At 44.6% G+C, this 15,973-nt stretch overlaps 1 protein-coding gene across 3 annotated transcripts in view; it reads right to left on the minus strand.

Annotated features, from left to right (window-relative positions):
• LOC146810620 (proton-coupled amino acid transporter 1-like) overlaps positions 1 to 15,973 on the minus strand; it is a 444,495-nt gene that overhangs the window by 359,302 nt on the left and 69,220 nt on the right. For 2 of the 3 annotated variants that reach the window (XM_085617675.1, XM_085617676.1), the window contains exon 2: positions 15,374 to 15,539. In XM_085617675.1, the coding sequence (XP_085473801.1) occupies positions 15,374 to 15,534 (161 nt within the window). In that variant the 5' untranslated portion in view covers positions 15,535 to 15,539. Of the gene's footprint in view, positions 1 to 2,433; positions 2,529 to 15,373; positions 15,540 to 15,973 lie in introns of those variants that run through there. The other variant, XM_085617677.1, reaches the window with a different exon arrangement.

The following is a 15,973-nucleotide window of genomic DNA, read 5'->3' on the forward strand; positions in this document are numbered from 1 at the left end:
ATAGCAGAGTTTCTGGCTGCTGGCGACGCCAAGACGTGGACGTGCTGTGGTGTGCATTAAATGCCTGGAGGGCACAACAGGCTCCTCCGGGGTTGATCTCAGATTGGCTAGGACTGGCCAATCTGAGCGAGGCACCACCGAAAGCTAAAGAGCTTTAAAAACAATTACGGTCAGAACAAGTGTAAGCAACAGCTTTCAGGTTTAAAGTGCAAATTGGCTTTTAGTGCAACAAGAACATAAAAACAAGCAACAGTAAAAACATAAATGTATCCCCCCTCCATTTCAACAGCGCGACGGCGCTGCGGCGTGCAGTAAATCCCTGGGGGGGACAACAGGCTCCTCCCGGGCTAACTCTAGCACTCCTAAGTTATAAATCTTTTGCACTATTCTTCGAAGAGCAGTGTACGGTCAATGTCCAGTATGCTGTCTCCTCTGTCTCTTTTACCCCTCATGCCTGGCCAACACTTCGATCTTGAAACAGACTGTCTCTTTCAGAAAAAACATGAGCTTCCATTTGTTGTCCTGTCTTTGCAGCAATGGTGCCTTCTGCCCTAACACTAGCAAGGAAAATTAACCCTGTGCCTCTTTTGCAAAGGTAGCCAGTCATAACTGTGATGCAGTAGGCCCCTCACAGTCCTGAGCCCCAGGACCACTGCTCCTTCTTCCCTAATGATAGTACTGCCTTAGGAAACTGGCAGTTTCCTCTGCCCTTTGCTAAAAACATGGTCCCCCATCTTTCCTTACTTCCTTTCTGCCATCTCTCGGAGACCCACCTAAAACATCTCCTCAGCTTCAGTTTTCACCTCCGTTGGGAAATTGGTCCAAGGCCAAAAGAAATACTGGCACAGCAAGTGTGTACTGGGCCCCAATGCAAGCAAGGAAAAACAGTGCAACAGCCATAATTGGGGTTTAGTTGTCCCTCTACACTCCTGGGCCCTGGTGCCACTAAACATGCAGCAATAATGATATTTCCAGCCCAGCGAAGCAGGCTGCACCCTCTGCCCACTTCACTGGGCCATCACTCCTAGGCTTGAGGCCCAAAGCAGCCGGTCTACCCCTTTCTATAAAATAAATAAGTTTGTCATTTGTAAATTAACAAAATAGCCACCATATAGCACTCCTTCATCTGGTCCATCTCTTTGGGGCTTATCCAAGGATCTTACTATCTTCCTCTTTGTCCCGAGCCATTACTTCAAGGCCCAAGGGATCCAGATGATCAGGGTTCTGCATCTGAAAGTGACCCTGCTGGCCTCCTCCGGTCACCCTCGACTCACCCTAAAGGACATCTGCATGTAAATAGAGGTCAAAACGGATAGGATCTAAGAAGACCAAAATGCTCATGCTTTTTTAATTTTAGAAAAGCAGTTCCCATACTTTTTGTTAAAAAACAACCATCCCTGAACAGGTCACGTAGCACAAGAGGTGCCTCTGTGTGAAAATGAAGGGAGGGTGAGGTTGGGGTGAGGAGGGGTTTTCCTGTACTGTGCAGCCCAGGGGACGGAAAGAGAGCTAAGGAAGTAACAGACTTTCTCATTGGAGTGGTGTGGCTCACTGGTTAAAGGCAGCAGACCCGGTAGCAGAGGAAGGCCCGGGACCAGGGTTCAATTCCCGACGCGGCAGGGTCTTGGACCAGGGCCCGCGGACTCGATAATTCTCGCCTCGGTGCCTACTCTAACCAGGGATCACACTCGGCAACTCTGGGCATTAACTTGCCTCATCTCCACAATGGTCCCCCACATTCGCCGGGGATGCCTGGTTTCACCTTGGAGATACCCAGGAGGGACCATCTCACAGGGATAGCCAGGACGGGTTCCCCAGCGGTCTACAGCGCCGGGACACTTCCGAGTAGCTGTGCGCTGAATAAAATTAAAATAACATAACATAACATCAGGGTCCCTGCTACCTGAAAGAGATGTAAATGTGTGCAGTTTTGTTAATCACCAAATGTAAAGGCTGCTTAGAAGTCAATATATACATTAATTGATGGAGTGACTTGAAGCTTTATGGTGACAAAGAGTTGTTCTTTTTGATACGTAATGTCAGGGTGCTATAAGGTGAATTCTAGAAAGAACACTTTGAATAGACACTCATAAAAAGATTTGCTCTAGGTACAGTTTACCTATTACTAAAATGTATATCTTGAAAGCACTATATCTTTTTGTAGCAGCCTACCTTAAACTGCGTACAATACAGTTTTAAAATAATGACTTGCATATTCACAGTGCTTGCTCTTCCAGGCTAGGACCTCGTAGCAATTTAAATATACAGGTCACTATTTCCAACATCAGCAGTGATCACATTAACCAAATTAAATTTCATAACATAAAAGAATGTATTTTCAACCGATTACCTTAATTTGCATTTAATTTTCATTTAAGGTTTCTGCATGATTTTATATGCAGTTGCCTGAAAGTAAAAAACAAAAACACTTACAGAATATCTTGTTCTTTTTGCCACATTTTTAGGTGGCGCACATTTGCTGCTCTGCGAGGAATGCTGTATTCAGGTATGGACTTGAAGCTCCACCGACTCTCTGCCCATATTTTCCTTTGGCTTGTGTCATTGTCCACTGTATACTTTGGCTGTTCATTGGTCTATAAGATTAGTAGTCCCTTCTTGGTACTGCCTTGTCTCATTTTGTAACCTCCCATGGTGACACCCCTTGTTGTAGGCAGGGCATGCTCTCTTCGAACGCTTTAAAAAAAAAACAAATTATAGCACGGGCACCAAACACTTTTGCAATGCAATAGGTCTCGCATTGCAAATGACAATGACTATTATTTCTCTGTTTTAAAGACATAAATAAAAGGCATTGTAATTTACAACGCCAATAGCTCAAACTCTCGTAAATGTAAGACCTATTGCATTGCAAATGCTTGTTTACCCTGTCACGACTACACTGAGCCACGGAACCACAGGGGGGTACGCACTACAGTTTGAAGACCTCTGGTGTAGACATATGGTACAATAGTGGCATGTTCGGAAAGGAAGTTATCGATTCCTTCATAGGTCAGTGCGTGGGGGGCAGGCACATGCCTAGCAAGCAGCACACACCCCGCAGTCTGGGCAAGAAGGACATGGAGAATCACATACACAGGCAAGTGTACATTGTGAACAAGCCATAAATTAGAGAAACAAATGCACACCATTTGCATTCTGTACTAAACTCCCACTCAGACTCAGAAACACAGAGAATGCTATTGTCATGACGATTAAAGCATTCTGTACCAAACAGACATCCAATACAGAATTACACGAACATGCTGAAAAATAGCAAAATCACACAGAGGAAAGAGATAACACAATCAAGGTGTTTGCTCAGAATGAAGTACATTTTTCTTGATTTGTATGTGGAAAGAAAACACAGACATTCAGGGCATTGCTTTCAGTAAACAGAAATGAATGTCTTTATCATGTTTATTTCTCAGGGAGAAGGGGTGTTAAAGACTGAAGCCATAGGGTTGCTCGGGAAACTTGCGATCACCATAAGCAGCGCATTTGTTAACGTCCTGATGGTGACCAGCAGCGGCAAGGCATGCCCCCACTGCAATATTTCAGAAACTTCAAACCAAGTAGTCCCCGGGCAACCAAAAGTCTGGTATTTTAGAAGTACATATGAATGCCAGGTATGAAAGTGGTAAAACTCATACTGTGAACCTAAGAAGAATATTGGCCACCTGGATGGTCCTAATGAAAGTTGGATGACCTTTATAGGGAACAACAACCAGCTGAAACACGTTGACCCATGGATGTAGGAGGCACTGATTCTCCTGAGACATCCGACCGCTTCTCTTTTAACGGCCTCAGGGTGCCCATAGAAGAAAACTGCCTTAACTTGGGGGCACCCAGAGGCATTTTCAACAATTTTGTTCCTTGTCCCAAAAGCAGGATCTTTCATGATATCAAAGTGCTACCCCTAAAAGTGGGTCTGACCCGCCGGTATGTTTTTTCAGTACAACGGGTGAGGAGTCGATGATGCATGGCACATTGAAATATGTGGGTGAGAGTCTGCTAAAAGCAGGAGTGTTTTTCCACTATTGGTGGGAAAGAATGATGACTGAAAAGACATACTTTCCTTTTTAGTTATGATTGGTTTACTCATGGGGGTTTCAGGTATGCATACTGATATTGTATCCTCACTCTCTCTTTTATGATTGGAATAGTATTTGGTGGAATAACCAGTATCTGTTGACACACTTGAAAGTGCAGTCGGCGTCTTATATATAACTTATCTATATGCAACTGTCCTTAATATGAACATTTTTATTGGCTTTCCAACTGTGTGTGAAGGGCACATTGTGCTTTACAGACCACCAGGTGCATAGATTCAACTTCTGAAGTGCATGGATGACAGAAGGGTGATGGCCGAGGTGTCTTCTATTAATGAAGTGCATTGGTGTTATGCTTGAATGTGCCAAAACCTGACAAAATGGTGTGTGAGTGCATCTTACCAATGTGGTAGGAAGCCAAAAGAGTCTGAGGAAAGGGTTGCAAGCTGCATGTACAAACCAGTTTTGGTTGCAGTTTTGGCGTCATTTGGGCACACGTTTTGGAACAAGCTAGGGTTTATTGCTCTACTAAATTCTTGATGGTCCTTATTTTCTTTGGGAGTATACTCAGAGCAAGTATATTTGAACTGAGCTGCTACTATATTCCATGCAGCTGTTTTAAAAGAAGGACTCATTCTAGACCAGAGATTCTTTCTTTGGTTGTATCAGCAGACTTTGGATTTTGAGTAGGTTGGTCAATGCCTATGGATTGCCCAATGTGCAATGCAGAAGGCACTGAAGGATTTTTTTCTTGCCACTGATAACCAGTGAGGTGCTGTGAGAGCAAGGTCATATGGCACTGCCTTTTTAGTTTTAGGGCTTAATTGGGTGGTGAATTCTGCATTCTTTATAGCTTGGCAATTCATTTTCTAGTGAGTCCAATGTAGAGGCATTAGACATTCTCTAACAATTATATTGCTAAGGCCAGGGAATCATGTACCATATGTGAGAGCCCTAGGAAGGATGAAATAGGTCATAGAATTCTCAACATGTAGAATTAATTACTTGTCACTTTTGTGACTTGGACTGAAGAGAAAGCTTGGAGTATATGGTCATGCTGAGTTCTTTCACTTCATTTGAAGTAGTGGATGGCTGTCCCATTTCCTGGATAAAAAGGTATTTCTATTTTTTAGGAGTTAAGTTTGAAATGATTCTCCGGTCTCCATTGTTGAGTGGCCAATAGGCATTTGCTTAGGCAGAGGTCTGGCTTTTTGATGTTTGCTCCAGGCAGTGTCAATGGGCAGACGATTGGGTGTTATTAGCTTATTATAATAAGTAAGATTAAATTAATTTCTGATGATTGGAAAAATGAAAAATCAAAAAAGGACAGGGTTGTTGAGGACTGAGAGACAGATACTGGAACAGGAGTTGGGTGAATGGTTGAATGACAGTATAGACATTTGGGGCCGAATGACAGTATAGACATTTGGGGCCAATCCTTACGGAAAGATACTATCAAGAACAGGACTGTGCATCCTGTGCATTCTATTGTCATCTAGCCTTTGGGCTAGAAGTTAGTAGTCAATCCTGTTGATAGAAAGAAATTTTTGTTGACGTGTTAGCAGAAAATGCAAGGGGGATTGTTTTGAAAATATTTCGAGGTGAAGGATTTGCAGGGGACCCAGCCATATTTATAATTTTACTTGCATCATTGTTTTCTTTTCAGTTATTGGGTTTGATAATGACAGGATGGATGGATAGTGAGCCCCGGATAGCTTGATTTGGTGGGAAAGGTTTTGTTCCTTGCTTTTGCAAGGAAGTAAGATTCAATGTTAACAGCTTTTTCGAAGAAGGGGTTTGCTAAGGCAACAAAGTTCCTGAGAGTGTTTAACATTTATTTGAGTGCTGGTGGGTTTACACAATTCATTGAAAATTTGAAAGAATTCTTAGTTGGGCATACAGATCCAAGGTCATTTGAAGAGCAGTGTTGGCGATTTTTGTCTGTGGTTTGGTAAATTCTGTATTGTGTTTGGAGCACTTTTTCTCATTTAGGTTGTATGTTATCCTCTAAAGTCTTTCAAAAGTTCAGATTTCCGTTCTTTGACGGTTTAAGTTCAAGCTGATCCAACCAGCCTCCCTTTGGTTAGGTTGCAGCTGTATTGTTTTGATACGGCACAGCATGTCAAATGCCATTGTAGAACACTTACGAACTATTTATATGGACATTTCCAGGTCTGAAGCAGGGAGATGGAGACGGCAAAATATTATTGAAATTAGTTTAGGTCAAGTGTCTTCCGGTGGTCTAGTAGCTGTGAAAGTTTTGGAGTCTGAAAATGTTTGGATTGCCATGGGTAGGATGAGTGAAAATGAAAGAATATGATGGTCACTTCTTATATAGGTTGTTTCTTTTTGCAACAGTTCCACTTTCCTTGTACAGAGATGGCTGCAGATGTGTCGGTGAGGTAAAGTTCCATTTAAGAATGCTACTTCATTTACATTAGTAAACCAGACAATATCAAGGAGGCAAGATCAACTTCTTACTGCAGGTTAGGTGTGCTTGCACCCATACATGATGCATTTAGGATCAAACTGTAAAACATCCAGTATCTGCATTCCCCAGCTCTCTCTTTCATACAACTACTCAAACAGTTTTACTCTAGTGGTGCTAAAATGCTACTACACCAGAACATAGCAGAATGCACCAATGTTATGGATAATGCAGAGCGAGTGGGAAAATAGTGAGTTGGACTGGGAATGCACAGAAAACTGTAAGACTTGGAATATACATATATACACACACATATATACACACACACACACACATATATATATATATTCATTCTCTCTCTCATCAAAAAGGAGTCTGCACTCGGGGCGCAAGGTGTCATCAATTTTATTGTGCAACATCAGCAACCTGCTCATGGAACGCGTTTCAGCGTCCTGTGCGGCCTTTGTCAACCTTTAGGAAATGCCGGTTTGAATTTATTTAAATTGCTTGTGCACGTGATAACTGCCCTAGAGGAAATACTTCTTCACCCAGCACTTCAATAATTATTTCAGTAATCATATAACATGTCTCGGACTAGTGTCCCTTTAAATCATTCTATAAGAAAAAAAGAGAGAGCGAGAGGAAAGCAACGAACAGGGAAATCAGGTATAGGAGAAGAACTCTTGGAGTATGGGGTGAAATAGGGAATACTGCGGAGCCAGTCGAATATAGGCGGGTATAAGAAGACTCACAAGCCATGATAGAGGGCAATATGGACTCTGACATCAGTGAGGAATGATGAGACAGGAAAGAGAAACCCCCTGAATGGATAGAGTTACGACAGAAAAAGGAGATGAATATTTATGTGGGGCATGACTGGGACATGAGAAAGGCAAGTGGACAATAGTATTGTAGCGAGGGATAAAAGGAAGAGAGACACAGAAGGGATGGGTTGGACACTGTAATAAAAATAGAGGCAGGTATTGGAGGACAAAAAAAACTCACATCTCTCTGTGCCCCTAATTCAATCTAAACACTCAAGTAGCCTGAAGTACAACAGAAATTGGAAAAGTATGTTAAACAGAACAATGACGAGATAGGACGTCTATTCCATGACAAAGAGTGGGAACAGGCCTTGGAATACCCGAAGAAGGTTTCTAGAAACGATGGCTTCAAAAACATACAATTCTCCATATTACGCCGTGCCCACCTCACCCCAGCAAGGCTCCAGTGCTTCTATCCACATACACAGTTGGCGTGCCAGAGATGCCAATCCTTGGACGCGACATTAATGCACATGTTTTGGTCGTGCCCAACACTGCGAACCTATTGGAAGACTATACACGAGATATTACAGGACTCAAGGACATTGACACGTGGGCAGCCAGTGGACTGGGGCTCTTTCGTCGGCGCAAAACTCTCAAAGTCCAAACACGCTTTACCTCCCTAGTTCTCCTATCGGCAAAAAGAGGGATTGGAATGCATTGTAGAACACCCCCCCCCACACTTAGCTGCCTGGGTGGGCGCAGTCAAGAATTGGGGCTAGGCAGAGGAGGACATAATCAGGAGGGAGGAGGTGCAGGGGACACGGAAAAGACATCAACCAGTATCACCCCGGAGTACGATTGAGGGCTCAAATCATGATTCACAGTCTGGTCCCATTCTTGCCACGGGTGACCCCTAGCCGTGCCAAGAGTCACGACGGGACGATAACCCGTAAAGCAGAACGCTAAGACAGCGCATAATACTGTGGTTGAACCGCATTCCCAATGACTTACACGCTCCTGGCGCAGCTCCTGATCCCTCTCTGTTTACGAAAACCTATAGCGACATATCTCTTTGTCCCTAAAAGATACAGCAGGCAATGTGAGTCGTCCGACCGAACCCCCCAAGTTCTAAATCTTAGTTAGGCACAAGTGCCCAGAGGTTCTTTCCCTTTTAACAAGCTGGCTTTATATTCCTCGCAACAACAATCAGTTAGGCACACACTCAAATTTATGAAGACACCCCACCACTTCACAAGATATGTATAGTTCAATTGTATTTTCCCATCCTTCTCACTTGTAACTTCAAGGTTCTTGTCTGAACCAGCAAATCGTAACATTTGATTGTACTGTCTTGAGTAACTACCATACTTGTATGCCTACTTATATGTGAAATAATAAAATGCCAATAAAATGGTTTAAAAAAAAAGAAAACAGAACAATGACTGCAGAGATAATGCATTACTTGGTGGCAAAGGCCTTTACAGCAATGAGACTATACATTTTCATTTTCTTCATTAGAGTGTGGTTTAAAGACACAATAAGTCCTATCTCCGAACTGCAGTTTGCAGTACTTTGATAGCTCTGCAATAGTACTTAAGACGTACTACAAAATGCTATTCACAAACATACATATGGAGGTTCTATCTCCACCTCTCCTATCTTTTTCTCTGCAGAGATCTCTGCCCCGATTGTGGAGTACTGAAATTACTCAAAAGTGTAAAAGTAAACTAACAGGTGTAACTTACTCACAAGTGTAAGTTACCGTTGTGACTAGCCCTGAATGTCTATGCCATGTGTGTAAGTAAAAGTTTCCAAAGTGAACTGCAGCCTCAAACTGCTGGGTCGTACGTTGCACTTTAGTCAATCCCTGATCCTAGTATTAGGCACATACTTATTTGCCCTATAGACATAACTAAGTTAGTGAACTATAAGTCTGCACCAAAGGATGATGCATTAACATAATTAAGGATGTGGACTGCTGAAAGTGGGCAATTAAATAGGCAGAAGCCAGCTGGCCTAAGGAAAATATCTGTAGCTTGGAGATGGGACGAGGAGTTCGAATCCCTAAAATGGCATAATAAAACTTATGATCTTCCCCTTAAACAATCCCCATCACTCAAAACAGTATCGATTTTGGTCTTAATCAGGGGCTACTGAAGAAGTGGTATCTATTTAGACTATAGATGGACACGGTGATACTTACGTTGCAACATTATAAAGATAACACAAAAGGCTAGATGGGAGTGGGGAACAGTTGACTGGAACTGTAATATTCTGAATACAACTTTGCTAAAATTGACATAGCACAAAGAAGTAGTATTGTATACCAACTAAGTAGATAGGAGGAGTGTGGGAATTCATTGTTTTTTCTTGTTACACATTTTACTATGTAAGAAAACAAGGTTTTTTACAGATGTTCCTCCACTTTTTGTACCCATTTGGTCTACTAGATGCTGGTTTTCGATTATGACAGTACACTGAAGCCATGGAAGGCCTCCTAAAGCCCAGGAAGCAGGGTTCCTTATATCAAATGTGAGGAAATGTAAGTGTAAGCTTATATGACCCTATAGTGCCTTTACCATTAAGGGACACTATAAGTGATAGAGTAAGTAAGAAATTATAAAGTGCTCGATTGCCGAGGCGCCTTGGCGCTGGGGAGACAAAGATGTGAGGTGGAGCCCAGAAAGGCCAGGGCATTACTGTGTGGGGGAAAAAACACGTTTTCATAAGCACCAACATTTTGTCCAGACAGGTTGAGATCGAATGTACAGTGGCAGCTTGTTCCAGCGCTTGGAGGCTAGATAGAAGAGGCATCTACCTCCCCATTCTGACTTCCTGATTATCGGAAGGTTGACCAGTGCCTGATTAGCTGATCTCAGTGCATGCCCAGGGGTGTACCATTGGAATAGTTTGTCATATTCCACCACCATACAAGGTTTTATGAACCAGACATACTGCCTTGAATTCAATCCGCTTCTTGACTGGGAGCTAGTGGAGATTTCTAATGACCCCTGATATATGATTGTATTTAGGGATGTTCATTAGGGTTGGGGCTGCCGCGTTCTGCAGAAATTGTAGTTTGGTTAACTGCTGTTTATCAACCCTTAGGTAAAGGGCGTTGCAGTAGTCAATCCGAGGTCCATAGGATAAGATGGACTGGCACCTGGGCAACCTCAAGGTTGGCAGCTCCATTATGGTACCGCCTAAATATGTTGTGTTTGGTATCAAACATACCTTGTCACCCCTGACCAAAGGCTAATGTCCATGGAGATGTAGAATACCCCCCTAGGTCTCTGGATGCTTCAAGGTTGCCCACCTAGTTGCCCCAGCTTCTCTGTGCTCTGGCTGGCAAGCCCACGTATGCTGCCGCCAAGCAAGAATTCTGACCTCCTGTCAAGCAGTGTGATCACTCCCTGGAGTCTGAAACAAAGGCTTGGGCAGGAAAGAGGTCGCACCTTCCTCCTCCCAAGCAGGCTAGTAAAGTTCCACATCAAGGCAGTGAGCTTAAAAGGCTGCATCGCCTCTGATATGAAAGTAGTTATTAAAGAAGGTGCTCATCCTAAGAAGGCTAGCCAGAAGGGAGCAGCCTGGTCTGTACACTTACATTTTTTATCTGCCTTCTTTAGGAGAGGTTCCAAAAGACCAAAAGGAGAGACTACTAAGCATATTCACCAAACAAAAGTAGTCATTTAAGAAGGGCAGTAAGAGGAACCAAACAAAATGATGGGCTGTGCTTGATGCTCATATTCAAGTTACAGGATAACTAGGACCTCCACTGGTGTTGGTGTAGACAAGGTGTGTGTCGACTGTTTCTTTTTTGCCTCAGACTTATGCGTTTAGGTTCCAGGTTTTTGACTCCATACATGTCATCTTCTTCACATGTCATATTTCCTTCTGCGTAGGGGGCCTCTCTTGCACATGGTTATTTATCAAAATGTCCAGCCCACGTTTGAGCCCTTCTTGTTACTTATTGTTTGTATTTGCAAGTCATATATACGACAATGTTTGGTATTTGTGTTTGTAGATTCCCCTGACGAAGGGCAACTGTAATGCCCGAAATGCACTGGGATCGACTGTATTGAAGTACCATCTCATGTCATCACCTTACTTAGTATTTTTGAAGAACACCATTGCTCTTACATCATTTGGAAATCAAACAGATTGAGCAAAATTCAACGTTTTGTTTATTGTCTGGACCATGAACATTGTTACTGATTCATCATTCATGCTCCTGTCTAGAACCATAGTTACACTATGGTAAACATGTTTCATATTGTACTGTTGCAAAATCAACAATTGATGGACAGAATGCAGAACAATGTCATACATTCACCCCAGTACAGAGATCTGGGCCTAAATCCATCGTTTTTTTGCTCACCATGCCATTCCAGTTTGAACCCAGCCATATGCAAATCAGTCTTGACCCTGTGCCCCATGGGAACAGTCCAGCCCGAACTGCCAAGCCAGGTCCTCCCTGGACTGGAAACAAGCATCCTAGGACCGGTTTCGGGCTTTCAGCCCTCGTCAGCCAGGATAGCTTGATTCCAGTGGCATGGAGAGCAAGGGACTCACGTCTGAGCATACCCTTCCCACTCGGGGTGACAAATGCAAAATCAACAATTGATGGACAGAATGCAGAACAATGTCATACATTCACCCCAGTACAGAGATCTGGGCCTAAATCCATCGTTTTTTTGCTCACCATGCCATTCCAGTTTGAACCCAGCCATATGCAAATCAGTCTTGACCCTGTGCCCCATGGGAACAGTCCAGCCCGAACTGCCAAGCCAGGTCCTCCCTGGACTGGAAACAAGCATCCTAGGACCGGTTTCGGGCTTTCAGCCCTCGTCAGCCAGGATAGCTTGATTCCAGTGGCATGGAGAGCAAGGGACTCACGTCTGAGCATACCCTTCTCACTCGGGGTGACAAATGCAAAATCAACAATTGATGGACAGAATGCAGAACAATGTCATACATTCACCCCCAGTACAGAGATCTGGGCCTAAATCCATTGTTTTTTTGCTCACCATGCCATTCCAGTTTGAACCCAGCCATATGCAAATCAGTCTTGACCCTGTGCCCCATGGGAACAGTCCAGCCCGAACTGCCAAGCCAGGTCCTCCCTGGACTGGAAACAAGCATCCTAGGACCGGTTTCGGGCTTTCAGCCCTCGTCAGCCAGGATAGCTTGATTCCAGTGGCATGGAGAGCAAGGGACTCACGTCTGAGCATACCCTTCCCACTCGGGGTGACAAATGCAAAATCAACAATTGATGGACAGAATGCAGAACAATGTCATACATTCACCCCAGTACAGAGATCTGGGCCTAAATCCATCGTTTTTTTGCTCACCATGCCATTCCAGTTTGAACCCAGCCATATGCAAATCAGTCTTGACCCTGTGCCCCATGGGAACAGTCCAGCCCGAACTGCCAAGCCAGGTCCTCCCTGGACTGGAAACAAGCATCCTAGGACCGGTTTCGGGCTTTCAGCCCTCTTCAGCCAGGATAGCTTGATTCCAGTGGCATGGAGAGCAAGGGACCCACGTCTGGTCATACCCTTCCCACTCGGGGTGACAAATGCAAAATCAACAATTGATGGACAGAATGCAGAACAATGTCATACATTCACCCCAGTACAGAGATCTGGGCCTAAATCCATCGTTTTTTTGCTCACCATGCCATTCCAGTTTGAACCCAGCCATATGCAAATCAGTCTTGACCCTGTGCCCCATGGGAACAGTCCAGCCCGAACTGCCAAGCCAGGTCCTCCCTGGACTGGAAACAAGCATCCTAGGACCGGTTTCGGGCTTTCAGCCCTCGTCAGCCAGGATAGCTTGATTCCAGTGGCATGGAGAGCAAGGGACTCACGTCGGAGCATACCCTTCCCACTCGGGGTGACAAATGCAAAATCAACAATTGATGGACAGAATGCAGAACAATGTCATACATTCACCCCAGTACAGAGATCTGGGCCTAAATCCATCGTTTTTTTGCTCACCATGCCATTCCAGTTTGAACCCAGCCATATGCAAATCAGTCTTGACCCTGTGCCCCATGGGAACAGTCCAGCCCGAACTGCCAAGCCAGGTCCTCCCTGGACTGGAAACAAGCATCCTAGGACCGGTTTCGGGCTTTCAGCCCTCGTCAGCCAGGATAGCTTGATTCCAGTGGCATGGAGAGCAAGGGACTCACGTCTGAGCATACCCTTCCCACTCGGGGTGACAAATGCAAAATCAACAATTGATGGACAGAATGCAGAACAATGTCATACATTCACCCCAGTACAGAGATCTGGGCCTAAATCCATCGTTTTTTTGCTCACCATGACATTCCAGTTTGAACCCAGCCATATGCAAATCAGTCATGACCCTGTGCCCCATGGGAACAGTCCAGCCCGAACTGCCAAGCCAGGTCCTCCCTGGACTGGAAACAAGCATCCTAGGACCGGTTTCGGGCTTTCAGCCCTCGTCAGCCAGGATAGCTTGATTCCAGTGGCATGGAGAGCAAGGGACTCACGTCGGAGCATACCCTTCCCACTCGGGGTGACAAATGCAAAATCAACAATTGATGGACAGAATGCAGAACAATGTCATACATTCACCCCAGTACAGAGATCTGGGCCTAAATCCATCGTTTTTTTGCTCACCATGCCATTCCAGTTTGAACCCAGCCATATGCAAATCAGTCTTGACCCTGTGCCCCATGGGAACAGTCCAGCCCGAACTGCCAAGCCAGGTCCTCCCTGGACTGGAAACAAGCATCCTAGGACCGGTTTCGGGCTTTCAGCCCTCGTCAGCCAGGATAGCTTGATTCCAGTGGCATGGAGAGCAAGGGACTCACGTCTGAGCATACCCTTCCCACTCGGGGTGACAAATGCAAAATCAACAATTGATGGACAGAATGCAGAACAATGTCATACATTCACCCCAGTACAGAGATCTGGGCCTAAATCCATCGTTTTTTTGCTCACCATGCCATTCCAGTTTGAACCCAGCCATATGCAAATCAGTCTTGACCCTGTGCCCCATGGGAACAGTCCAGCCCGAACTGCCAAGCCAGGTCCTCCCTGGACTGGAAACAAGCATCCTAGGACCGGTTTCGGGCTTTCAGCCCTCGTCAACCAGGATAGCTTGATTCCAGTGGCATGGAGAGCAAGGGACTCACGTCTGAGCATACCCTTCCCACTAGGGGTGACAAATGCAAAATCAACAATTGATGGACAGAATGCAGAACAATGTCATACATTCACCCCAGTACAGAGATCTGGGCCTAAATCCATCGTTTAGGCCCTTGACTGGGGGAGAATGTCTGCATTGTCAGCATTCCGTCCATCATTTGTTTGTTGTAACGCTTTTCGCCCTAAGTGGGATGGGTATTCCCAGACGTGGGACCCGTGCTCACTACGCCACTGGAGTCAAGCTATCCTGGCTGATGACGGCTGATAGCCAGAAACCGGTCCTAGGATGCTTGATTCCGGTCCAGGGAAGACATGGCTTGGCAGTTCGGGCTGGACTGTTCCCATGAGGCACAGGTTCAAGACTGATTTGCATATGGCCATGTCTAAACTGGGGTGGTGTAGTGGGCAAAAGAACGATGGATTTAACCCAGATCTCTTGACTGGGGGAGAATGTCTGCATTGTCAGCATTCCGTCCATCATTTGTTTGTTGTAACTCATATTGTACTGTTCACATTGTATACACTTTTATAGAGATTTGTGGTAGTGCACCCAGTTTCTAGGACACTCGTCCTAGTTATTCTGTTTCCCATTTGAATTGGGTGGCCGGGCACAGCCCCCACACAGGGTGCACACTCGAGAAAACTACTCTGTGTAATTTAACGTTGCTTACTTTGTGTTTATATTGAGTGCATCCCAGCTGAGTTTCTGTTTTGTATTTGCTTTCCATATTCTAGATACAGCATGCCGCAAAGAGACAGCGCGCATGCGCTGCCTAGACGAGACCTAAAAATGGCATTATTGTTTGCGTTTACAGTATCTGATCCACTTAAAGTGCATTATGAATCGTATAAATGTTAATATCCACATAAGTGTCTGAAGCACGCTGTAACAATTATCTATATTCTGGTAATAAAAGTATATTGGAAAAAAAAACAGACTGAATTACTCACGTTGTCCCCGTCCTTTCTCCCAACCTCTCGTAGCTTCCAGTTGTAGACACAAAGTTTCGCAGAGAATCATTCCTCAGTGCCTCTGGTGGACTGTCTGTAGGACTGGTCTCTGTCGAACTGTAGTCGCTGAAGTCCTCATTCCTTAATCTTGTGGTGGCCATGCTTGCTGCAGAGACAAAGACAAGAGATTGGCACTGGGACTTTCATACTTACAGTGATCGCAGTGGGCCCCACATTAAGCAATTGTCCAGGCCATGCTTTAAAACAACTGAATCATAAGGTAGATGCACATTAGGTTTTAAAAGACCAACAGCAAACTATATTTGGGACTCCATAAATTCCACCTTTCCACTGTTCTTCGCAATGTTTTGTGATACAAACAGAAGACTGTGCCTACATGTATGGATAGCTAGAATGTCAGAAAGATAGGCACCTTCCCTTCAACATTGGGCTTTTTTTAGGTCGAGCCTAGCGCAGCGCGCATGCGCTGCTCTAGGAGAAGGCATCTTGGAATCACTTCAGACTTTCTGCAAACTCGTGCGTGTTGTGTTCGATTTTCCACACATGCTATTGGCCTTTGCGTGTGGCTTTCAAAAATGA

Source organism: Triturus cristatus, chromosome 7, assembly GCF_964204655.1.
Source record: "Triturus cristatus chromosome 7, aTriCri1.1, whole genome shotgun sequence".
NCBI lineage: Eukaryota > Metazoa > Chordata > Amphibia > Caudata > Salamandridae > Triturus > Triturus cristatus.